Here is a 23563-nt window from a genome sequence, read left to right as displayed (position 1 = left end):
AACCTTCACTACACACGGTTCTGCACTGCCTGATCCAGGAAATGGCAACTATGTCTTTGTTTCAAAAAGTTGTAATGACCATTTTTGCAACCCTACTTTTGTTTCAAAAGGTTGCAATCACTACCTGTTGTTATGACTACCTTGTTATGACCACCTTGTTATGGTCTTTGCCTGCCAAATCCCCCTTTGGAAACCCCATACCCCTGAGCTATAAAAACCTTATCTTCCCCATGTCCAAAGCTGACCTTCTGAACCCCTCCCATAGGGAGAGACAGCCTGTATACACAAATAGAAAAAGTTTGCTTTAATTGCTTGCTTGCTTTAATTAATTTGGCCATGATGATTTGGGTCGGTAGTCTTTCTCCTCAATTTTTGTGTGTGTGTGTGTGTGTGTGTGTGTGTGTGTGTGTGTGTGTGTGGTTTTTCTAGATAGGGTTTCTCTGTGTAGTTTTGGTGCCTGTCCTGGATCTTGCTCTGTAGACCAGGCTGACCTTGAACTCACAGAGATCTGCCTAGCTCTGCCGTGCACCACTGCCACCCGGCTCTCCTCACATCTCTGAGATTAATACAACCACTTCTAATCCTTCATTATTCCCAATAAAGTCCAAACTCTTTAACATGACCTCTTACCACGCACACTGCTAATGGCTACTATCCTCTTGCTCCTTAGTAGAAACCCCTGACTGGTTGAGACAGTAGAGTGCCCTAGGAAAAGGGGTATCTAGGCTCCCCCAGATGTGTTTTTCATGTCAGCTGGTACTGGAATCTAAACGCACTGGCAACTCAGTGATTTGAAAAGGTTACTGTCTTTCCAAAAGCTAGAATCTTCTCTTCTAGAAAATGCTGTGTCAAAGCGTCTAGAAAATGTCTAAACGCAAACATTTTCTGTTACCAAATTCTGGGCAATGAAACAGAAGGGGTACCATTTCTTACAGCTTTCAGGTGAGAGCAGACCCCAGGCTGTGCCCTCTTTGCCCATTCTCCATTTCTTCTCGTTTTCTGCCATTTTCAAAGCCATGCTGGCTGATGCTTTGTCAGCCATCCTAAATAGGAGACACGAGCAAGAACTGATGTCATGTGCCTTGGGTGGCTAGGGAAAACAAGCCAAAAAGCAGCTCAGTGCTCAGTTCCTATGGAGCTTCTCCACAGCCCCATGGTTTGGACTTCTTTAGTATGAGGAAATAATTTTGTATCTTAAGTCATGATCTTTTACTAGCTGTCAAACTGAAACCTAATACAGGCTTCAAAGCGTTTCACAATCTGACCTTTGTCAAGTTTACCTCTCCCTGTATATTTTCAAATCCAACAATTTATCCAAACTAAATGCATTTAACCTTCTTTACGCTAGTCTCTTAGTCTTTTCTTCTTCTGCTTAATTTTATTTTTTATTTTTGAAACAGAGTCTCATGAAACCCAAGCTGGCCTCAAATGTCATGACACCACAGCTGTCCTTGAACCCCTGATCCTCCTGCCTCCACCTTTCAAGTGCTGAGAATACATGCATGCATGCCCCCACATCCAGTTTCTCTTTCCATTTATTGTTTACAAGCTGCAGCTTCTTCCTGGATGGGATCCCTCTCCCTCTGCCCAGTTTGGCTACTCCCAATTGTCCTTCAGATCTCAGCTTAAATTATTTCTTCAATTTTGTTTCCTGATACCAGAAGAGGACTTGATCATGCTACTTACTATACTGTGAATTATATTTACCCGATTTTCTCCAACACAGACAGTAAACTCTGTGAAAACAATAAAGTACTTCATCTTACTCAGAACTCTATTCCAACTGCCTCGCAGAGATATTAAAGTCTTAAGTTTTTCTTGACTAGATGGAGTAAATGAATGATGGAGATGTGGCAGAGGTTAGTTAAGGACGGTAGCTTTGGTAACTTTGCAATGAAGAATGAGCTGAAATGAGTGGTATATTATAGTTTATTATTTATACTATATCCTCTTCCGAAAAGGACTTAAAGAGGCAGGATTACTGCAGTACAACCCCACAGCGTGCCAAGTGGAACTCCTCAGAACTCCCTTCAGAGACACTGACTTAGGAGACTCTAGTGGGAAGACTACAAGGTCATGTGGGGGCAGGAGGGGTACTAAGAAAGCAGTGGCATCTTGTCCTACCTCATCTTCCCGCTTCTCATTTGGAAGTCCTACCACAGAAGAAAACCACTGGTGGGAGGGTTGTAGCAGGAGAAAGTTAGCAGAAAGCGGGGGAAGGCTAATTCTCAGGTCCACCATCCGCCATCCTCTCCTCCCTTTGTGCTGATGGCCAGGAAAGTGTCCGGTCTTCTCCATGTGCTCTGCTGGGCCTGGGACCTCCTCCCACTGAGAACAGCCAGACTGATCAGTCTTCAAGAGGTCCACTGCTAGCTGCAGGGTCCAGGCTCTGCCCCTCCATCATCCCCATCCTCCTCATCAGACTGTGCCAAGGGTGTGTCTGCTCCCCCATCACTTGGATTTGGACTGCGCAGGTTGGACGAGTCAGAGGACAAGGAGGAGGTTCGGGATGTGGTCCTGTCTGGCGTGGGTACCGGCAGGCTCAGCCCCTCTGGATGGCTGTCCACTCCTACCCAGAGAGAAGAGCTGGTTAGGACCACACACAGGGCTTTAGAGAACTCAGAGATGTATCTGGCCAGAGAAACTGAAGTACAAAGAAGGGTGGGCACCTGTCCAGAATTACTTCCCACGCAGTAAGGAGCCAGGATAGGACCTCCAGCCCCTTCCATATCACTATACCATCCTATGTGCTGGAATCAACCCAAGAGCTCTTCTTCCTGAATGGCTGTAGGCAAGTCATTTTTCCTATCAAGGAAGGACTCTGTCCTTCCTGTGAAAAGGATACCTACATTTCTAAGTTTTTACAGTAAAATCTTAAGAATGCCTGTCGAACATCTGAGGCCATCAGAAAATAATAGCAATTTGGTTTTTTGCAGACAGGATCTTGTTCTGTAGCTGGCTTCAAACTCACCATCATCCTGCTTCTGTTTCCTGAGGCCTGTCATTAGACGAAGCTAGAAGTCTCGGCAGCAGTTTTAAATAAGAGTGTGTGTCTTACACGTTAAGCCTCCAGGACTGGGAGCCAGATAAAAGTTTGAATACCAGCTTCTCCACTTCCTGCCTACGTGACCGAACTTCTCTGAGCCTAATTTTCTTTTCTTTTCAGTGCTAGATTCAAACTCAGGGTCTTGTACCTGCCAGGCAAGCATACTATATATATTATGCTTCTGAACTCAATCCCTAGCCTCTAATTTGGAGACACGGTTTCTCTGTGTAGCTCTGGCTGTCCTGGAACTCACCCTGTAGATCAGGCTGGCCTCCAAATCACTGAGATCCATCTGCCTCTGCCCCGAGTGCTGGAATTAAAGTCGTGTACCACCACCACCCGGCTTCTAACTTCTTTCTTTATGAAATGAAGAGTCTACTCCCTATCCTCATAGAACATTATAAAGATCGAGAAAGGGGCTGGAGAGATGGCTCAGCAGTTAAGAGCACTGGCTGCAATTCCAGAGGACCTGGGTTCAGTTCCCAGCACCCACATGGCAGCTCACAACTATCCAGTTCCAGGGGATCTGACACCTTCACACCAATGCACATAAAATGAATTTAAATAAATCATTAAAAAAAAAAAAAAAAAGATCAAGCCGGGCGGTGGTGGCGCATGCCTTTAATCCCAGCACTTGGGAGGCAGAGCCAGGTGGATCTCTGTGAGTTCGAGGCCAGCCTGGGCTACCAAGTGAGTTCCAGGAAAGGCGCAAAGCTACACAGAGAAACCCTGTCTCGGAAAAAAAAAAAAAAAGATCGAGAGAAAATATGTGCAATATTAAGAACCCAGTAAACTGTTTGGTAAAATTTAGTATTATGACTAAAATCGCTTAGGTTGTCTAACATGATCATTACGTTTTACATTATTTTAGTTATAATAATTACATGAATTTCACAAATATAAAAATTTAAAAGCTAGATTAGTTAGCCGTTCGTAGACCAGTTCCTCCTGAGGGTCAACTTCCCTAAATCAGAACAGCCAGCTGTTTCTCTAGCAGAGACACACACTTCCAGCTTCTACTTAAGAGTCTTTCCTAGCTCAGATGTGCAACCTCATTTCTGGGCCCAAATATCCAGTTCTGGCCAAATGGTACCCAGGTCCCCAAAGCAGAGAGGCATACCAGACATCTGGGGAGTTGGTGGTGAATCCTCACAAGGCAAGAACACATCTGCTCCATCCTGATCCGCAAGGTCAATAAATTCCACCTGCTCCAGTGTGTCCACATTCACCTCCATGGACGAGATGCTACCTATGGGGGCTGCAGATGAGAGAGAGCTTAGGGCAGGCAGACCAGGCTAAAGCTGAGAGGACGGTCAGACTTGCCTGTAAGGTCCCCATTTCAGTTTACTGGGCCACAAAAACAGGAAGGGAGAAAGCCCCCAAGATTTGAGAGCCAGAGGGACATCTTCCCCAACCCACCCTAATTCTACTCCTCAGGACTTGAAACTCACGTCTTTGTGACTCGAGATGCAGATGGGATAGCGGGAAAACAAACTCTGTCTCTGGCTGTAAAATGTCCTCAAAGAATTTCTGCCGTTCCCTGAGACGCAGCTGCTGGCGCTCCAGGGCTGCTCGTGGATTTGGGTCCATGTCAGCCCCTGGGGGGTAAAGAAGTAAGACAAAGACAGTTGTGGGGATGAGAGAGAAAGAAGTGGGGGCTTAGGCACAAGGAGCCCTGTGGGAGCCAGCATCCCGGCCTTTGCTTCCAGTCTGGAGCGCGCTGGCCTTGGCAGCCTCTTTCCCTTCTGTGAAACAAAACTCATCCCACAGACTTCAAGCTCATAGAGGAAGGGCCGCAGGCCCTGGTTCCACAAAGGGGATGTCGGTTCCAGGCACCGCAAGAGCCTGCTGTTAATCCAGGCTGCCAATGGCCGCCTAACTGCCGACAATGCCCTTCTGAGAGGCCGGGAGGGGCTGGCCACTTCATGGACCCCGCTCCCCTCGGAAGGCCAGGGAAGAACAGGGTGCTGCAGCTCTGGTTCTTCCCACCCCTTCAAAACCCAAAGAAAGACTCCAGCAGCTTTCCTCCCCCACACTTCTCTTTTTCTCCACACACACCATCACCATGGTCCTCACTATCTCCAAATCCTCTCTCTGAAGGCAAAGACCTAAACTTCCCGGCTTGCCTCTGCCCCTGAGAAAACTATCTTTCTGGCCCCAGGTTCCCACCTGAAGGCATTATCCTACCTACTTGTAACCCTGCATGGCAAGACTCCATGAAGAAAAGCTGCTTAGAGAACTGGCCACCTTTCCTCCGATCTGTGGGAGTTGTCCTCCTCCTCTCTCTCACATCTGTCTGGCTTACCACCTCCCCTGCTACCAAGTACCAACTAGAAGGGTGGGGCCTGGGTAGTGCAGACCAGGCCTCTGGACTCCCAGTGCTGAATTTTGCAGACCACCACAGCCCTGTACGTTCACTCTCATTCCTGGTACACTGCTCTGAACCCATCCCCAGGAGCAGGAAAATGTCTAGGGTGAGGACCAAATTGTCATCCTCCAAAAACCTCATCTGGACACAGTGTATCCCAGCTCTTGGCCAGGTCTTCAAGCACTGGGGTAACTCATGAGGAACCCAAAATCAATGAGCCAGGCATGGCCAAGGAAGTGCCAGGAGCTGATGTGGCCGCCGGCTGGCCTTGGAGAAGGGAGACGCTGACGCGGACTCCAGAGAAAGACTCTTAGAGCTGCCGCCCAGGTCACAACGCTAAAAATACCCAGGGCCCCAGGGGCGGTCTGCAGAGCTGCGGGGAGGGGTGGCGAGCTGCCGCGGACCGGGGCCACCCAGACGCCTCTCTCCTCTCCCCTCCCCCTGACGCTGTGGTCTTACCAGGTTGAAGAGATTGCCCACCAGGGGCCGCGGAGCTGAGATCGGGAGCTAAGTACTTGTTTACGCGACCATAGGTACTAGGAAGAGTGGAGATTTGGAGACAGGCTGCTGAGACCCAGGCAGGAGCCAGGAAAATGGAGAACGCCCTCTGCCCTGGCCCCACCCGCGCCCGAGGAAGCAAGAGGCAAAGAATTCCCTAAAAGGGGACCGGCGCGTGGGCGAAGACGGGGCGGGCGGAGGAGGGCGCCCCGCGTTCCCGTGCTGCGTGGCCCCGGTCCGCCACACCTGATTCCAACCCGCGCACCCCCTACCTGCAGCGCCCGCAGCCTGCTGGCTCACTGGAAGCGCTCCCGACAAGCGGCGGCGGGGGCGTGGGAGCGAGCAGCGCCGGCCGGGTGGGGCTATGCCTGCGGGGCTCCCTGGGGACCGGCGGCCCTGGGAGCCGGGAACGAGGAAGAGGCGGGAGGCGGAAGTGGGGGCGGGGCGGGCACTCGGGGCCGGCGGCGGGGGACAGCCCCACGGAATGCCGCGACCCGGACTTGCGGGGCGGGCGAAAAGTTCCCGCACGCATCCCTCCTTGCTCGGGCGGTCGCGACCGCCTGCGCGGTGCTGCGCGTGCCCCTAAGCGCTTGCGGCACCCCCGCCCAGCGCACAGCAGCGGCGGGCACACGCGCCGGCTCTGGCCCACGCACACTTGATGCGCTCCGACTTGCGAGCAGCGCCCACGCAACGACCACGCGCACGCACCCATTGCCCGCCTCTCCGCACCTCGAACAACCTGGCCACGCTTACGCGCGTACTTTTCCAGGAGGTGCGGGATGGGGAAGCGAGGGTCGGCTGCCGCCCAATGAGACAGGTGCATTGCGGCTAACGACCCCGGGACCTTGGATTCGCTCAGCTGGCCCCAGGACCATACTGAGCCGCCGCCCTACTGGTCAGCGCACTAGGCGGGTCTGGGCTGGAGGGGATGAGCCGGTGCCGCACCCTACACGCCGGCAGGGAGCCAACACCTCGAGGTGTTAGCAGAGATGCCAGACGTCCGGCCAGGCGTGGGTGGCGGTCCAGATGGAAACTGCCCACTTTACAGCACCTCCTGGCTCAGACCAGTGCTAGCAGTGTCCAGTATAGCAGCTCCTGGATTAAGCCTGTTCCCTTTTTTCTTCTTCTCTCTCACCCATCCCTTTGCTGTCTGTCTGTCTGTAGGTCTGTCTGTGTGTGTTCATTAGAAATCTGTGTTGGGGGTCAAGCTGTCTGGAAGCCATCATCTCCCTCTCCTTTGAAGCCCATATTGAAATACTCCTCCATTTCATGTCAATTCTGTTTCCTAAGTATCTTTTCAATCCACCATTCCTGTTTCTACCACTCTCTGGCTTTGGCTACCACTGTAGTAGCCTCCATCAGGTTCTCCTGTGTCCTCTCTAGTTTAGCTACATTCTTCACACAGCAGTCAGCTTGGACAGTGCAGAGCACAAGTGTTCTAATCCCCTCCTTTGTTAAAGTCAAATCTAGGCTCTGGTGTGGCAAGTCAGTCTCTCTGTCTCTCTTCCTCTCCCTCCTCCCCTCCCTGTCTCTCTCTATGTCTCTGTCTCCCCCCACCCCCCACCCCCAGGGTTTCTTTGTGTAGCTCTGCTGTCCTGGAACTTGCTAGGTCAACCAGGCTGGTCTCAAACTAAGATCCGCCTGCCTCTGCCTCCCAAGTATGTTTCCATGCTCAGCTTCTAAGTGAAGTCTTGAAAAGCAGGGAAGAGGAAGGGCATGGGCAAAGGGATGGCTGTGAGAAGCATGATGATTGGGTTCCCCTACAGAGATCGTACTCCAGCAATCCTAAGGCACTGGCTCTTCTGTGACGAGACTTGAGAAGAACCCTGTGAAGTAACTACAGCAAGCAAGTTCCTCCTCCGCGACCAGTGGAGCTAGTTCAGGGGCAGCAGTGAGTGAAGGGGCTGAGAGTGTGGGTGCTGATTGCTGTCAGACCCCTCTTAAGACGTAAACCCACCTCAGCAAACACATCTCCGATCCTCGATCCTGTCCATTAGGAATAATTAATCCCCCCTCTTATAATTCATACAAAATGCTTAGTGCAGGCCTCCGGCTACACTGGAAATGCTCTCTTGGTTGGGATGGGTTCTGAGAAAGGGACAGAGCTGCATCCTACCATGTACTTGTGACATTTAGGAAGGGAGTCCTAATTGTCAGCACTTCTATGGGAGTTATTGGTGTCAGGTGCTACAATAAGTGCTTTACATATATTAACCCTTAATCCTTGGAGGTAAATGCTAGTATGTCCACTTTACATACAGAGAAACAGCTACAGGGAGGTAGAGGGACTGTTCAAGGTCCTCCAGCTAGTCTGTGGGCCTGGGCAGGCCGCCTCCTGAGACGGACGGCTGTCACCACAGCTCCTGGTGTGCTCTTTTGTCCTGTTTGAGTTTTAGTCTCATTAGTGAACGGAGTAGATACTTGGTCTCATTTCCACCACAGAAAAACGGGGCCATGTCTGGAGGACGGGGCTGGAGCTCAGCTACTGCGGTCACATATCACCGATTCACAACACCATCTCCCACCCTGCCCCATTTTCAAACTCATCTCTGGAAGAAGGACTCCGGAGACTTTTTCTTTCTCTTCTTTTCTTTTCCTTTTTTTTTTTTTTTTAACTAATAAAGTGTAGTAGTGAGAAGAGAGGAAAGTATAAACTGGGAGTTCAGTCTATAACTGATTGTAAACAATCAGTTGGTCCACAGATTATTTTCAATCAAAGATGATGAAAGATTAGGGATGTCTGTCCCTTCTTGTTGCCAGATACCTGCCAAAAACTGGTTGGCAGAGTGGGACATCCAAGGTGAAATTAATTCAGTGAGCTACACTGGAAGTGTGTCATCCAGAAGAATGACCCAGGCTGGCAAGGAATGGAATGGCCAAGAGAGTTGAAAAGAACAGTAAAAGTAGATGGCTTGATGCTCTGGCTTCCAGCTGGGATGCAGAGGCTGGGAAGAGCATTACCACACTAATGACAATTGGACAGTCTTCAAAGCTTTTGTCAACCTTCAGAGAACTGAGGTTGCAAAGCAACTAATTAACGTGAATTCCAAAGGACAGGAGGCTCTAAGAAGACACAGAATGCAGGCACCGATTTCCTTCTGAGGGGATATGAAATCTCCATGCATGAAAGTAAGAAGAGTTAGAAGAACTAGCTAAAATGTTATTGAACTGTTTCGGCCCACTGTGGCTCAGACAGGGGCAGATGATCTGTGGGAATCCAGATGACAGAACAGTGACAGAGACAACTCAGGCCCTCACACCAATGGCCTAGCACAAGACAGAAATTTCCAGGTACAAATGGCATTGTGCCTACCATCCTATGTCCACAGACTGGTCAAAAATCACAGTGCACACATGGAAGCATTTTTTCAAAAACCGAAAATGTGGCACACACCTGTAATCCCAGCGCTTGGGAGGCAGAGGAAGGTGGAGCTCTGAGTTCAAGGCCAGCCTGCTCTACAGAGCAAGTTCCAGGATAGCCAGGGCTACAAAGAGAAACCCTTTCCAGAAAAACCAAAACCAAAAACAACAACCCTTTGTCAAGAGTCATAGTAATCAGGCTCTTCCTGTAGGCGGCCTAAGGTGACCTGTGAAGATGGTTCGCTACTCGCTTGACCCAGAAAACCCTACGAAATCATGCAAATCAAGAGGTTCAAATCTTCGGGTTCACTTTAAGAACACCCGTGAAACTGCCCAGGCCATCAAGGGTATGCATATCCGAAAAGCCACCAAATATCTGAAAGATGTCACTTTAAAGAAGCAATGTGTGCCTTTCCGGCGATATAACGGTGGAGTCGGTAGGTGTGCCCAGGCCAAACAGTGGGGCTGGACACAGGGCTGGTGACCTAAAAAGAGTGCTGAATTTTTGCTGCACATGCTTAAGAATGCAGAGAGTGATGCTGAACTTAAGGGTTTGGATGTGGATTCTCTAGTCATTGAACACATCCAGGTGAACAAAGCACCTAAGATGCGCCGACGGACTTACAGAGCTCATGGCCGGATTAACCCATACATGAGCTCCCCCTGCCACATCGAGATGATCCTCACTGAAAAGGAACAAATTGTTCCAAAGCCAGAAGAGGAGGTGGCGCAGAAGAAGAAGATATCCCAGAAGAAACTGAAGAAACAAAAACTTATGGCACGGGAATAAATTCCGCATAAAATAAATGCAGAAAAAGTAAAGGTCTTCTGGTCATCTGTCTAAGCATTGTCTCAGATTGCCTGTCCATCCACCCTGGTGGGAGGGATGTTTATCATGCTGGAAAGGTTTATTAAAATGATGGAGCAGGGAAACAAGACTGTTGGAAAAAAAAAAAAAAAAAGAGTCATAGTAATCAGGAAGACCAGACCTGAGGCCCAGATGCTGTAGCTGTCTGACAGAGATTTAAGAGAATGATCATTCATGGAAAGCTCTTGTGGAAAATGTATACAATATAGATGAGCAGAATTTTAGCAAAGAGCAAGAAGCTATCACACATCATATGCAACACTAGAAACAGACATGCTCAGGATTTGAAGAACACCTTTGACTCATCAATAAGTTCAACACAGTTAAGGGAGAAATGGGTGGATTTGAAGACAATTCGGCAGAGGCTACGTAAGCTGAAACACATGAAAAAGTTAAACAGAATCACAATAGGGCTGGGGATGTCACTCAGCAGGTAGAGTGTCGGCCTGATATGTACAGGTTCTTGAGTTTCATCTCCAGCACTGCATAAAAACTGGGCCTGGTACCTGTACCTGTTATCTCAACACTTGGAGGTGGAGGCAGGAGAATCAGAGGGTCACCCTTCATCTGCATAGTGAGTTTGAGGCCAGCTTGGGCTAAATGAAACTCTACTTTAAAAAAAAAAAAAAGACAATTGCATATCTAGAGTAAAAAATGATGTAGGCCAGATGTGTTGGCACATGCCTTTAATTCCAGCATTCTGGAGGAAGAGGCAGGTGGATCTCTGAGTTGGAGGCCAGGCTGGTCAACAGAGAGTTCCAGGAGAGCCAGGGCTACACAGAGACTCCTTGTCTTGAAAAATAAAAATAGAATAAAAAAACCAAAGAAACAAACAAAAATATTTAGGGCTATAAATAACAAGCTAATGGAGACAGATGTTGAATTGTTAAAATGTGGGAATAGATAACTGGTTTGCTTCACTATTGCTCTGTGTGTGTGTGTGTGTGTATGTGTGTGTGTGTGTGTGTGTGTGTGTGTGTGTGTGTACATATGAGAATACAAGTATGTACATACAGGTGTGCTATGCACAGGTGTGCATGTGTGGCCAGAGGTCAACAACAGGTATCTTCCTCCATCACCTACTCACATTATTTTTTGAGAGAGGGTCTCTCTCCAGATCTGGATCTCACACACTGGCTAGCCTGACTGGCCAGTGAGCCCCAAGAATCCACTTGTGGCAGCCCCTTCCCTGCCACCAGCAGTAGGGTTAGACTCCGGCTACCACACCTTGCTCTTTCATGGGGGCTGTGGCTCCAAACTCAGGCCCTCATGCATGCACAGCAGGCACTTTATTGACTGAGTGGTTGGTCTCCCCCGCTCCTCATTATCACTATTTTATTATCTGTATCCTATAAAATCAGAATATATATATATATATATATATATATATATATATATATATATATATATATATTTGTTTGTTTTTTGAGACAGGGTTTATCTGTGGCTTTGGCTCCTGTCCTGGAACTCACTCTGTAGCCCAGGCTGGCCTCAAACTCACAGAGATCCGCCTGCCTCTGCCTCCCGAGTGCTGGGATTAAAAGCGTGTGCCACCACCGCTAGATTTCTATACAGAATTCCACAAAGATTTTGACTCTGTTCTGTTTGTTTTATGAGCATTCTGCAATACAGTCCTAGCCAGCCTGGAACTTGTAGCAATCCTCCTGCCTCTGCCCCCAAGACTGTGGAATTACAGGTGTGTGCCATCACACTCTACTGTGGACTCTGCTCTTGAACTCTGTTCTCAATCATTCCACCTTTGTGTGTTCAGTATTCAGTCACAGGTGAGGTGCTTTCAACCTGTACCTGCCAGTAGACTTGTGGAGACAGGGGCCTTTCCTCACTGTTTAAAAATATTTTTAAATTTACATTTACTTACTTACAGCTTGCCACAGTGCGCATGTGGAGATCAGAGAACAAATTGCAGGATTCAGTTTTCTCTTTCTACCATGTGGATTCCAGGAATCAAACTCAGGTTGTCAGGCTTTGCAGCGAGCATCTTTACCCAAAAGCCATCTTGCCAGCCTAAAGTTATTTGTAAAATTTTGAAATGATTATAGATTCAAAGAAAATTGAACATATTTTCAATTCCTCTTTGGTTTGAGAAAGATTATCTCTCAGAGTTGCCAGATGTATTATACTGTTCAGAGCCAAGGTCCTGAATGCAGTTGGGAATTAAACTAGTTTAGTAAAGTGGGATAGGTTCTGTAAGATCCATGACTTCACTACAACACAACTCCTATACCTAAGACTCAGAAGGCCAGCTGTGATGGCACATACCTTCAATCTCAGCACTCAGGATGCAGAAGCAGGCAGATCTTGGTGAGTTCAAGACCAGCCTGGTCTACAGAGTGAGTTCCAGGACAGCCAGCGCTACACAGAGAAACCCTGTCTCGAAAAACAGAAAGACTCAGAGCACATCAAGGAAGAGGAGGTAGGAAGATTGTAAGTGCCAAAGGACCAGAAATCTGAGATTGTGTCTCCAGGAAATGACAGGAAGCTTTACCCATGAAACTCCAACAGCACGGCTGCCTAAGAGACATTTGAGGAATTACAACACCAACAGGCATGCTAACCCGGAAAGGGCAAACAAATCTCACAAGGCCCGCTGACACAAAACAACCTAAGCAATGCTGACAGTGGGAGAAATAGTCTTTCCTAGGAATGAGCCCCTAAATTGGTTATCCAATACCAACTGGTCAGCCTTAAAGTCATATACTGGCAAGCTGTATTTTTGTATACATATATATAGTGTGTAACAATAATTTTTTAAAAGGCCATGAATTTGAGAGGGAGCAAGGTGGGAGGGGACATAGGAGGGCAGAAAAGATGTAATTATATTTTAATTTCAGCAAAAGTGAAGGACAAACCACACAAGTGTTATGGTGCATGGATGCATGACCAAGAGTCTTTTTTCCTTTGGGGTGGTGTTAGATACCATGACCGAGGCAACTCATAAAAGAAAGCATTTAATTGGGGTTACAATAACAGTTAACTTGCTTACAGTTCCAGAGGGTACTCACCCCTTACCATTGTGGTGGGAAGCAGACAGGCATGGTACTGGAGCAGCAGCTGAGAGTTTTTCATCCTGAACCACAAGCAGCAGCAGACACCTGGCCTGGCATGGGCTTTTGAAACCTCAAAGCCCACTCCCAGTGACACACCTTCTCCTACAAGGCTACACCCTCTCTGACAAGGCTACACCCCCTAATCTTTTCCAAACAGCTCATCAGTTGGGGACTAAGCATGGAAAACTACAAGCCTATGGGAGCCATTTTCAGTCATACACCAGAGGGGGCCACTGGTAGGTGGTCCAGGCCCCAGGAGATGACTTTGTACCCATGAGCATATCGGCAGCATCAAGTGGACTCAATGTGTTACAAGAACAGAGAGGGTGTTTAAATTGGGAGGGAGATGAATTAGGGAGGGAGTCCCAGGGGAGTTGAGAGGGAGGCAATGGGGTGGATATGACCAAGATACCCTGTGTATGTGTATGAAGTCTTCAAAGAATAGAAAAAGAATTAAGATAATAAATGATATGTTCTATTCACTATTCACTATACTTTTTTTGTTTGTTTGTTTTTAGAGACAGGATTTCTCTGTGTAACATTCCTGGCTGTCCTGGAACTTGATTGGTAAACTAGGCTGACCTTGAACTCACAGAGATCCACCTGCCCCTTCTGCCTAAGTGCTGGGATTAAAGGCATGCACCAATACTGCCTGGCTGTTTTTTTACTTTTAGAGACAGGATCTCTCTGTGTAGCCCTGGCTGTCCTGGAACTTGCTCTGTACACCAGGCTGGCCTCCTACTCACAGAGATCTGCCTGTTAATATTCTGACCCACCCCTTGAAATCCCACCCCCTTGGTGCCACCCTGCGTTGTGACGTAAAAGCCTCATTCTAAGGAAAAACTCCTTCCCTTCCTCTCTCTCTCTCTTCCACTTTTCCTCCCACGAGGTATGCATCCTAAACCTCTCTCTCTCCCTTCTTCTCTCTTTCTCTCTGTCTCTCTCTTTTCTATCTTTCTCTTCATCTCTCTATTATAATAAACTCTCCACGTGGATGCAGCGTCCATTCATGGGTTGTGAATTACTGGCCTCTGCTGCTGCTGCCATGCCCCCATGGCATGCATCTGCCCAGCCTGCCACTGCATCTGCCCAGCATGTTTCCCTGCACACTCGGGATACTTCAGGGGTTCCCCCCACCCACCCACCCCTGGACAATAATTCATAACATTGGCACCCAATGTCGCCAGGCAATCCCACTGCTTTCTCTGCCCACAGGGAGTCTGAGGAGCTCTGGGATCCTGTACTACCTGCCATTTTTCAGGCTGGAGCACTGCCGGGGACTCTTCATCCCACCGAACTGGTAAGATTCCTCTCTTCCCTTCTGGTCATTTTCCCACAAGTGAGGATTCGTCTAGCTTTGCTCATTGGTACCACATCTTTCAGGCTCTAAGCCCCATCCGTCCCTATGCAACAGCATATGGAGACAGCTTGTGCACACTCAATTCCACAGCCCATAGCCTTTGTTACGACAGTCCTTTGGCTATCTTGCGCCATTATTATTGGCCCTCACTGACCCTCTGGGACACCGGAGGTCAGTCTACTAGGACTTACACCTCCTCGTGGAAAAATGCGCCTATGCCCCACCCCGCCCCCACCACTGCTTGGGTTCATTCCCCTCAGACTGCTCACACCATGCCACAGCCCAGGGGCGGGTCCCTCTCTCCCACCAAGCTGCACTGCTACTTCTCCATCTTTCTTTCACAAAGTCTATTTCCTATGTGCAAACGGAAATGTATGATTGATATGGCCATCTATATTTCTTTCTGACAAACTTTTAAATGCTTCAATTTATCTGTTCCTTATCTGCTCAGTTTATTAAAAAAAGATATGATTATGTAGTCAGGCAGTGCCATCTTAAATATGGGCAATCACATGGCCAAGCTGCCATCTTAAATAAGGTCAAAACAGGCAGGTCATATGACCTCACTACCATCTTTACTAAGGGCAGCACGCTCCTATGCCAGGATAATGTGGCAACAGTAATGCTTAAGAGATTTTAAATCTTTTTTTTTTTTTTTTTTGAGACAGGGTTTCTCTATGTAGTTTTGGTGCCTGTCCTGGATCTCACTCTGTAGACCAGGCTGGCCTCGAACTCACAGAGATCCACCTGGCTCTGCCTCCCAAGTGCTGGGATTAAAGGCGTGTGCCACCACCGCCTGGCTTAAATCTTTTTAAAATGCCATGTACTGGGTCTCTGGATAAATGATTCAGGATATAAATACCAGTTATATATACTTTTAAACATAAATCTGTAGCCGGGCGGTGGTGGCGCACGCCTTTAATCCCAGCACTCGGGAGGCAGAGCCAGGCGGATCTCTGTGAGTTCGAGGCCAGCCTGGGCTACCAAGTGAGTCCCAGGAAAGGCGCAAAGCTACACAGAGAAACCCTGTCTCGAAAAAACCAAAAAAAAAAAAAAAAAAACAAAAAAAAACATAAATCTGTAATTCTGCTAGAACTCAAGGGTATGAGTCTATTTCTGCTGTCTTGCAGATATCCATTGTCTGCTCTTCTGTGATATGGATTTCAGTATTGATTAATGATACTAATTTATCTAAAACTTTTATTTTTCCTTACTTGTCTATTTCTAAGGATGGTATTTTTTCTCTCTCCTGGTCTTGGGACTCCTGCTCTTCCCAATTACTAAGACCATGGGCCAAAAGGCTCCAAATAAATTCATACATTTTAACTCTCATCTCTAGTCTATTTTCAGCAGGCTGGCAGAAACACTGAAGCAGCAGTTGTGGACCACAACCTGCAGCACTTTCCCTGTTACAGATGCTGGCAGAGATTCTTGTCTATGTGATGTAGACCAGTCCAGCCAAACATAATTGTTCCCTGCCTCTATAGCCAGGTCAGATAACCAAATGCTTCTGACAAATGCCCCATTGCCCAGCCTTTGACTGGCCTTTCAGTCTTTTTTTGGGCCCTGACAACAACGTCCCAATACCAGCTCGAAGCTGTTCCAGAAGAGAATACATCGTCCCATGTTCCCTATCCAGAATAGGCTGAAATGCTGGGTCAAAAGGAAACCCCCTACCGTAGAGGACTAATTGGCTATCTAATGCCCATTGATGTTTGTTAATTAAAATGGTTCTGCAATAAGATAAGACACTTGACCTTTATGCAGAACAAGGGAGGTATTGTATAACCTTAAGAAATTATTATTTCTATATAAATATATATAAATCAATCAGGATGGAGTTTCTGGTCCACCAAGAAGGTCCTTTTCCTCTTCTCAGAGGGTCCTCTTCTCAGAGTTGGGCTGCACCCTGACTCACAAGCCCTTTTTTTCCTGTTCCCGTTCGGCCTTGGGATCTTTCCTGTTACTCTTCTTTGCCTTCTCAGGAGACAGCAAGTCCTAGCCGTATGGAAGCTGCTAAGATATGGGAGACTTAGGGAATACTGGCTGACAGTTAGCCATTCATACCTAATAGTCAGTCCTTAAATGCTCAGAGATCTGCAGAATATGGCATTTAAAATGTTAATCAAAAAAGATTATTATATGAGACAGAGACTTCCAGATTCTAACAGTGACCCAAGGTCTCTGAAGAAGATGTCTTCATCTGGATGATGGCAACACTGACCTCTGGGCAAATTGCCTAAATTTGACACCTGCTGCCAGGACCTGACCCAGACTGTGGACAAACAGCAGGACATCGGAGAATTGATTGCACCCCTTTTGCCTAGATAAAATAAAGTCAGTCTTTCCTATGTCCCTCTTCTATGGGAAAACTCCCACCTCATGGTCCTGAAGGGCTGAAGATTGATGCTCTTCTAATACTTCTGCCAATGATATGGAGACCAGGGTATAGCTAACGGGATATGGACTGGTCCCTGTCATTTTTAACAGATTCGAAAGCTGCTTGGTCTACATTCAGATATGATTTATCCTTCTCAGATCTCCGATTCCATTTGACAGCCAGGCTTTGCTTTAGCTGCTTTCTCAGTTCTCTATATAACATTCACAGGTCCCCCTCTCCCAGGAATGTAACTTTTTACTATTGACTGCTCTCTGTATATCCTGGTTTGTTTAAATGAAGATAGGAAAGCTGTCTCACTTCTTAAATTTATCCTTCTAAGATCTGATGGTGTTTGATGACCCAAGACTACAAGCACCTTGATAGCTCATTAGTAAGTTTCCTGTTAAAAATCTATTCCAGCTGGCTTACAGATACCTACATATCCCTGGGAAAAGTTCTGTTACTGCATCAAAAAATCTGGTCTGATAAAAATTAACAGTCTTCAGAGACATTTTGACCTCAGCCATTTTCAAGCATATTTTGCAGTTTCCTTCTCCTGCCTGGGCCAAGGGGCTTTCCAGATACACCAGCTGGCACCAGCTCTGAGGATGCCAACCCCCAACCGAGGATACCAACTGGGATGGATGCACCCCCACCTCCAGAGAAATGGCAGATGTGATGGCTCCTGCACTCCTAAAGAACACATCATCCTTCAATTCACTGCTGGTACCATCTCTCCAGGCTCAGGCAGGCACCTGCCCAGCAACTGGAACCTGATTTTCCAAGATGTTCCAATGAAGGGCGTACCTGTTCTCGTGTCTCACTCATTCACTCTTGCCTCTTCTTTACAACCAGGGCACTTCTCTGTTCCATTCTTTCTGGCAGTTATCACTCTTCCCATGACTAGGCCAGCTCATAAGGCCAATGATGACAACCTATTTTTTTTTTTTCCTAGCAACTTCAAGGAACAGACACCTGAGATCTCCATGATGACAGCTAACTAAATGCTTCTTCACTCCCACCTCCTGCCATGCATGACTCCTGGTTCCCCCATCCCCACTTTGCCCCTTGTCTGCTTGAAGTAGCCTTGAGAGTTCAGCGCCCTTGTCCCCTCACTTGCTTCCATAACTCACCTCTTTTATAATAATCAAAATGGAGGAATGTTAATATTCTGACCTTAAAATCCCACCCCCTTGGCACTGCCCTGTGTCCTGATGTAAAAGCCTCATCTAGAGGGACCTTTCTCCTTGGCCTATGGGCTTGAAAACACACAGAAAGGGGGCATGCTCTGCCTACAGTTACTGTCCATGGTGCCCACAGCAGATCCCAGCCCCTGGAGTTGACAGAGCTGATGAAGCTACCAGGCACCAAGGCCTCAGAGCATGTGCAGTCTAGATGTAAAAACCTGCATGGCATGCATCTGCCCAGCATGTTTCCCTGCACTCACAGGATACCCTTGGGGTCTCCCCCTCCCTGCGCAATAATTCATAACATTGCCTGCCTCTGCTTCCCTAATGCTGGGATTAAAGGCATGCACCACCACTGCCCAACTTCACTATACCTATTTTTTTTTTTTCGAGACAGAGTTTCTCTGTGTAGCTTTGGAGACCAGGCTGGCCTCGAACTCACAGAGATCCTCCTGCCTCTGCTTCCCCAGTGCTGGGACTAAAGGTGTGTGCCACCACTCACTATTCCTATTTTTAAGAGCTTTCTTGTGTTTATTATTCAAGGCTTACCGCCTATGTCACTGGGTAGATTTCTCTCCCCCGTGAAAGCTTGTATTTTCCCTGTGTAAATGGAAAGAGCAAACAAGATGGAATATGGAAAACTGCTCATGAACCACTGTTACTGTACTCTGGTCTCCTGGGTCTGAACTGCTCAGGTGGCTCTAACTTCAGAAGGTGTGGAGTGACAGAAAGAGTGACAGAATTGACTAAGCTGGGTGTGAAGGCTCACATCTAGAGTCCTGGCATTCCCAGCACTCTAGAGGCTAAGGCAGGAGGATTGCAAGTTTGAGACCAGTCTGCACTATATAGTGAGTTCTAGCCTAGGTTGGGCTATGTATCAAGACCCTGTGTTGAAAAACAAAACAAAACAAAAGCTGTAAAGGTTGAGTTACCGCTACTTAGGAAGACAGTTCGGAGCCATCTTACAAAACTAAGCAGATGATCAGCAGTTGCAGTCTCAGGCATTTATCTACAGGAGTGGGAAGCGTCTGTCTGCATAAACACCTGAGCACAGATGTTCACAGCAGCTTTATTCATAATTGCCCAAACCTGGAGTCACAGAAGTTCTTCAGTAGGTGAAGGATAAATAAACTGATGCTTACAGAAAATAACATTATTCAGCACTAAAAAGAGTTTGCTTAAATGCTGTTATTAAAGAAATGCCCATAAAACGTGGCTAGATACTTATTTTTTATTTTGACATATTTTTTATTTTGACATTTTTATTTGACAGGACATACTGGAAGGCAGTAAAGAGGTCAGTGTCTGCCAGTGCTTGGTGGAGAAGGAGGAATGAATACAGTAGAGCACAGGATTGTTAGGGAAATAGACAATTCTGTGTGATGTAATATCAAGGACATGTTATTAAACATTCATCCAAACCCATACAGTGGACAACAGCAAGAGGGAACCCTAATATAAAGGATGGCTTCTGGGTGATAATGCTAATGTATCACACTGTATGTCTGTCAGAGACTTAACTGGTAATGTTGATGGGGTGAGGAGGGGGCTACTCACATACAAGGCTGGGAGGGTTATGGGAAATTACTGTGCATTCTACTTAACTTTTTTTTCTTTTTGAGACAGGGTCTTACTACATAGCTATGGCTAGTCTGGAACTCACTGTGTAGTCCAGGATAGTCTTGAACTCAAGAGACATCTGCCTCTCAAGTGCTGGGATTAAAGGTGTGCATCACCATATCCAGCTACTTAATTTTGAAATAAGCTTCAACCTCCTGTAAGGGTAAACTCTTACAAACCTTTTAAAAGATGGATGAACTACAAAGGAATAATAAAGGCTGTCAGCCTTGCCCCAGCGCAATCCAGCCGGTGTCTGCAGACTGAGCCCTCCTGGCGCTCTCAGAGCTGACTCCTAGGCTCTCAGCCAGGCTCCTAAGCACAGAGCACGTAAGTCGTGCTCACTTTTCCAGGTCCGCCCTGCCATACTTGGTCCCACTCTCTTCCCCAGTAAAACACAATGACTTAGAACTCCATTGCACACCTATCTCTAAATTCCCTCTTGTGAGCAGGCCCTGAGCAGGCCCTGCCCACCTCATATCCTTTACTTGGCTAACTTCTTTATTTCCTTCGCTAATTCCCATAGACATTTACCCTAGTCATAGATAATGTTAAATATTTGGGGAGAGTTGTTTTGTTTTTACCCTGATTATGGTCTACGATCCGAACAGACACAGTTCTAGGTCCTGGGGGTTATCAATAAGTGAAACAGACAACAACTCCTGCCCTTGAGGGGCCTGCACTCTAGAGGGACCTTTCTCCTTGGCCATGGGCTTGAAAGCACACAGAAAGGGGGCATGCTCTGCCTACAGTTACTGTCCATGGTGCCCACAGCAGATCCCACCTGTGGAGTTGACAGAGCTCATGAAGCTACCAGGCACCAAGGCCTTAGAGCATGTGCAGTCTAGTACAATCCATTTGGCAAACACCACAGTGGCACTAGCAAGGAGAAGGGTACCTGGGCAGGCAGAGAGGCCAAGGAGTCCTCGGATCCACAGAAGAGTGGGCACAAAGTTACTGTCCTTGATATCTTCCTTCCTAATTACCCCTTGTTATCTTCCCTGAGGCAGATTAACATCCCCACACACCTTCATATTACTGATACAGGACTTTTAAGAAAGTCTAGTATGGAGTGGGAACCAAACTTGATTGGGTGTCAGACTGGTCAGTGAGTGGGACAGCACCTGAGAAGCTATTTGTCACAAGCTCTTTGGATCATTCTGACATAGCCAACTACACAGCCTCCATCTCCTTCCGGGCTCTGCCCAAATCTCATCCTGATAAGTATTTCCCAAACCAGACTTCTGCCTTAAAGAAAAAGATTACGTGTATGTGTGTGTGTGTGCGCACAGGTGCACCTGCCTTAAAGAAAAAGATTACATGTATGTGTGTGCGCATGTGAGTGCAGGTACCTGTGGAAGCCAGAGGTGTTAGAACCCCCTGGAACTGAAGCTACAGGTGGCTGTGAGCTGCTCGACACAGGTGCTGGGAACTGCTAAGGTCCTCTTTAAGAGATGTGCTTTTAACCACTGAGCTATCTCTCCAGCCCTGTTTTGTCTTGTCTTGGAGATAGGGTCTCTCTGTGTAGTCAGGCTGGTCTTGAACTGATCTTCCTGCCCCAGGCTCCCAAGCTGGGACTCCAGGCTTGCACAATCACACTTTCTAATACAACATACCCTATCTTTATCCTTCTTATCCCTGTTTACTTTGATCCATGCACTTAGGTCCATCTGCTTTGAGTGACATGCTAAATCTGACTCAGAGGCTCAGGAAGTCTACCCCTCCATGTTGAGAAACTCTTCAAGCTGGTTCTTAAGTGCAGCCATCATCAAAGGTTAAATGACTAAACTTATAATTACATGACTGATACTGAGCACACACAAAGGTAACCATGAAAGCCATCGTTTGTATGTCATCCTGAGAGTCTTTACCCTGCAGACCTGCGGAGCAGTGGATAAGATGCATAAAGGCGTGTTCCTGAGTATTTTCTCTCTACTCTGAGTCCAGTGACACCAACTACTGAGTTGAAATTAACTTCAGTGGGAGTATTTCACTGGAGAGGTAAGCATGACAAAGTGGGTTTAAGTGTATTGTTTTATTGATTTGGCCCAGTTGGCATGGGCCAAATTCAGCTCATCAGCTGTATTTATAAATAGTTTTCTTGTAGTAAGACCATGTTGATTCACTTATGTACTATGGGTGTCTACTTTATATACAACTAAAGTAGGCAGTTACAACTATAGCGGGAAAGTCCTACAGTAGTGGCCCTTTACAGAAGAAAATGACTGGCCACCGGTCTGGCCTTCAGAAAGTAATTGAAAGGCTGGGCATGGTTGGACACACCTTTAATCCTAGCACCCAGGAGGCAGAAGCAGCAGAGCTCTGTGAGTTGGAGGCCAGCCTGGTCTATAAAGCAAGTTCCAGAACAGCCAGGACTGTTACACAGAGAAACACTGTCTCGAAAAACCAAAAAAACAAAAAAACAAAAAACAAAACAAAACAAAAAAAAAGGGTGGGGTGGGGTGGGGTGGGGTGGTGGGAGAAAGAAAGAAAATCCTGGAGCAAACACTGGTAAAGCAAAGCCAGTCAGGTCAGTGGAGGATGAGAGAAACCTTCAGCATTTGTTGTTCGACATCTTCATTTTCTGACTCTTCAGTTCGAATGCAAACACCAACACTTCTGTGGGTACCTCATTTGTTTAGACATAACCACATCCCAGCCATACACAGGAAGAAGACTTAGGCAAGATAAAAGTAATATAAACATCAGCCGAGTTGTGACACAACTTAGTGAGGACACTAAGGCAGGAGGACGAGTGTGAGGCTAACCTGGGCAACACAGCAAGACAATTCCTTCAAAAACAAAACAGGGGCAGGAACAATGGCTTAGTGGTTAAAAGCATGTACTGTTCTTGCTGGGTGGCGGCACAGGCCTTTAATCCCAGCAACTGGGAGGCAGAGGCAGGCGGATCTGTGAGTTCGAGGCCAGCCTGGTCTACAGAGCGAGATCCAGGACAGGCACCAAAACTACACAGAGAAACCCTGTCTCGAAAAACAAACAAACAAACAAACAAACAAACAAACAAAAAACCAAAAAACAAAAACAAAACAAAAAAAAAGCATGTACTGCTCTTACAAAGGACCCTTGGTTTCCAGCACCCAAGCAGATCATAACTGCCTGTAACTCCAGCTCCAAGGGATGACACTCTCTGGCCTCTGCAGGCACATCCACCAGCACACACACACACACACACACACACACACACACACACACACACACATTATTTTTTAAACAAAATAATTGATTTTTTAAAACTCAAAACAGTAACTGAAGGATAAAATTTATACTAAAGAGCACTATAAGATTATAAGATTATTTCTAGATTTCCACCAGGAAAACTTTTAATAAGCACACGTACTATTTGAGGCTATTCGCCTCCACTAGAGTGTAAGTCAGTTCCCAGCCATGTCACCCTAGCTGTGCCTGATCTCATCTGATGGAAGCTCACTTTATTCTAGGAATTATAAACAGCACCCAATGTAGCAGGTGCCAGGCAACGTATGTGGTGTGGCTGGATAAAGGAGCAGTTTGGGAACTCCAGTTTTCATGAATTGACTTGTCAGACCTACATTATATTCCGAGCTCTACCACCAACCAGCCATGTGAACTCGGTAAATTATGTATCTTTTAAATCTTAGCTTCTTCCTCTAAAAGGAGGCATCCACTGTCTTACCTCAAAGGTTGTGATCATGTACACTGCTGCCTGTTACCTACTGTGTTTCTCCTGATAGGAGTGGCCTTCTGACCCTCCAGAGACACAGCCCTGATGCTGTCACACATTTCAGTGATGTCACAGCTCCCCTGCCTGGCA

At 47.0% G+C, this 23563-nt stretch overlaps 2 protein-coding genes and 1 pseudogene across 7 annotated transcripts in view; 1 reads left to right on the top strand and 2 right to left on the bottom strand.

The window, feature by feature from the left end:
- Window positions 1–1911: 1911 nt before the first annotated feature.
- Window positions 1912–23499, bottom strand: Dbndd2 (dysbindin domain containing 2). Of its 5 annotated transcripts, XM_059261880.1 has the most exons (5): window positions 23426–23499; window positions 12020–12165; window positions 4498–4644; window positions 4167–4304; window positions 1912–2569 (listed from the first exon to the last, which is right to left on the bottom strand). In XM_059261880.1, the coding sequence occupies exons 3-5, from the start codon at window positions 4634–4636 to the stop codon at window positions 2370–2372; spliced, it is 477 nt and encodes a 158-aa protein (XP_059117863.1). In that variant the 5' UTR covers window positions 4637–4644; window positions 12020–12165; window positions 23426–23499; the 3' UTR covers window positions 1912–2369. The 5 variants fall into 5 exon arrangements, with proteins under 5 accessions (XP_059117863.1, XP_059117865.1, XP_059117862.1 ...); XM_059261882.1 differs by lacking the exon at window positions 12020–12165 and having other exon boundaries at window positions 23426–23482; XM_059261879.1 differs by lacking the exon at window positions 23426–23499 and having other exon boundaries at window positions 12024–12125.
- Window positions 4531–23563, bottom strand: part of Sys1 (SYS1 golgi trafficking protein) — a 32509-nt gene continuing 13476 nt past the window's right edge. The window contains exon 4 of one of the 2 annotated variants that reach the window (XM_059261877.1): window positions 4531–4644. In XM_059261877.1, coding sequence (XP_059117860.1) covers window positions 4638–4644 — 7 coding nt within the window. In that variant the 3' untranslated portion in view covers window positions 4531–4637. Of the gene's footprint in view, window positions 4645–12051; window positions 12166–23563 lie in introns of those variants that run through there. The other variant, XM_059261875.1, reaches the window with a different exon arrangement.
- LOC131909940 (large ribosomal subunit protein uL22-like) lies at window positions 9477–10094 on the top strand (annotated as a pseudogene).

Source organism: Peromyscus eremicus, chromosome 4 (genome assembly GCF_949786415.1).
Source record: "Peromyscus eremicus chromosome 4, PerEre_H2_v1, whole genome shotgun sequence".
In the NCBI taxonomy this organism is placed as follows: domain Eukaryota; kingdom Metazoa; phylum Chordata; class Mammalia; order Rodentia; family Cricetidae; genus Peromyscus; species Peromyscus eremicus.
Note: the sequence above shows the minus strand (reverse complement) of the source record. Positions and strands in the feature narration are given on the sequence as shown.

What these genes read in the sequence shown, in the direction of transcription:
- Dbndd2 (XM_059261879.1), bottom strand. An exon ending in GCATCTCGAGTCACAAAGAC is followed by an intron (nt 4,305 to 4,497) that starts GTGAGTTTCAAG and finishes TCTCATCTGCAG; the next exon opens with CCCCCATAGGTAGCATCTCG. An exon ending in ACCAACTCCCCAGATGTCTG is followed by an intron (nt 2,570 to 4,166) that starts GTATGCCTCTCT and finishes CTCTCTGGGTAG; the next exon opens with GAGTGGACAGCCATCCAGAG.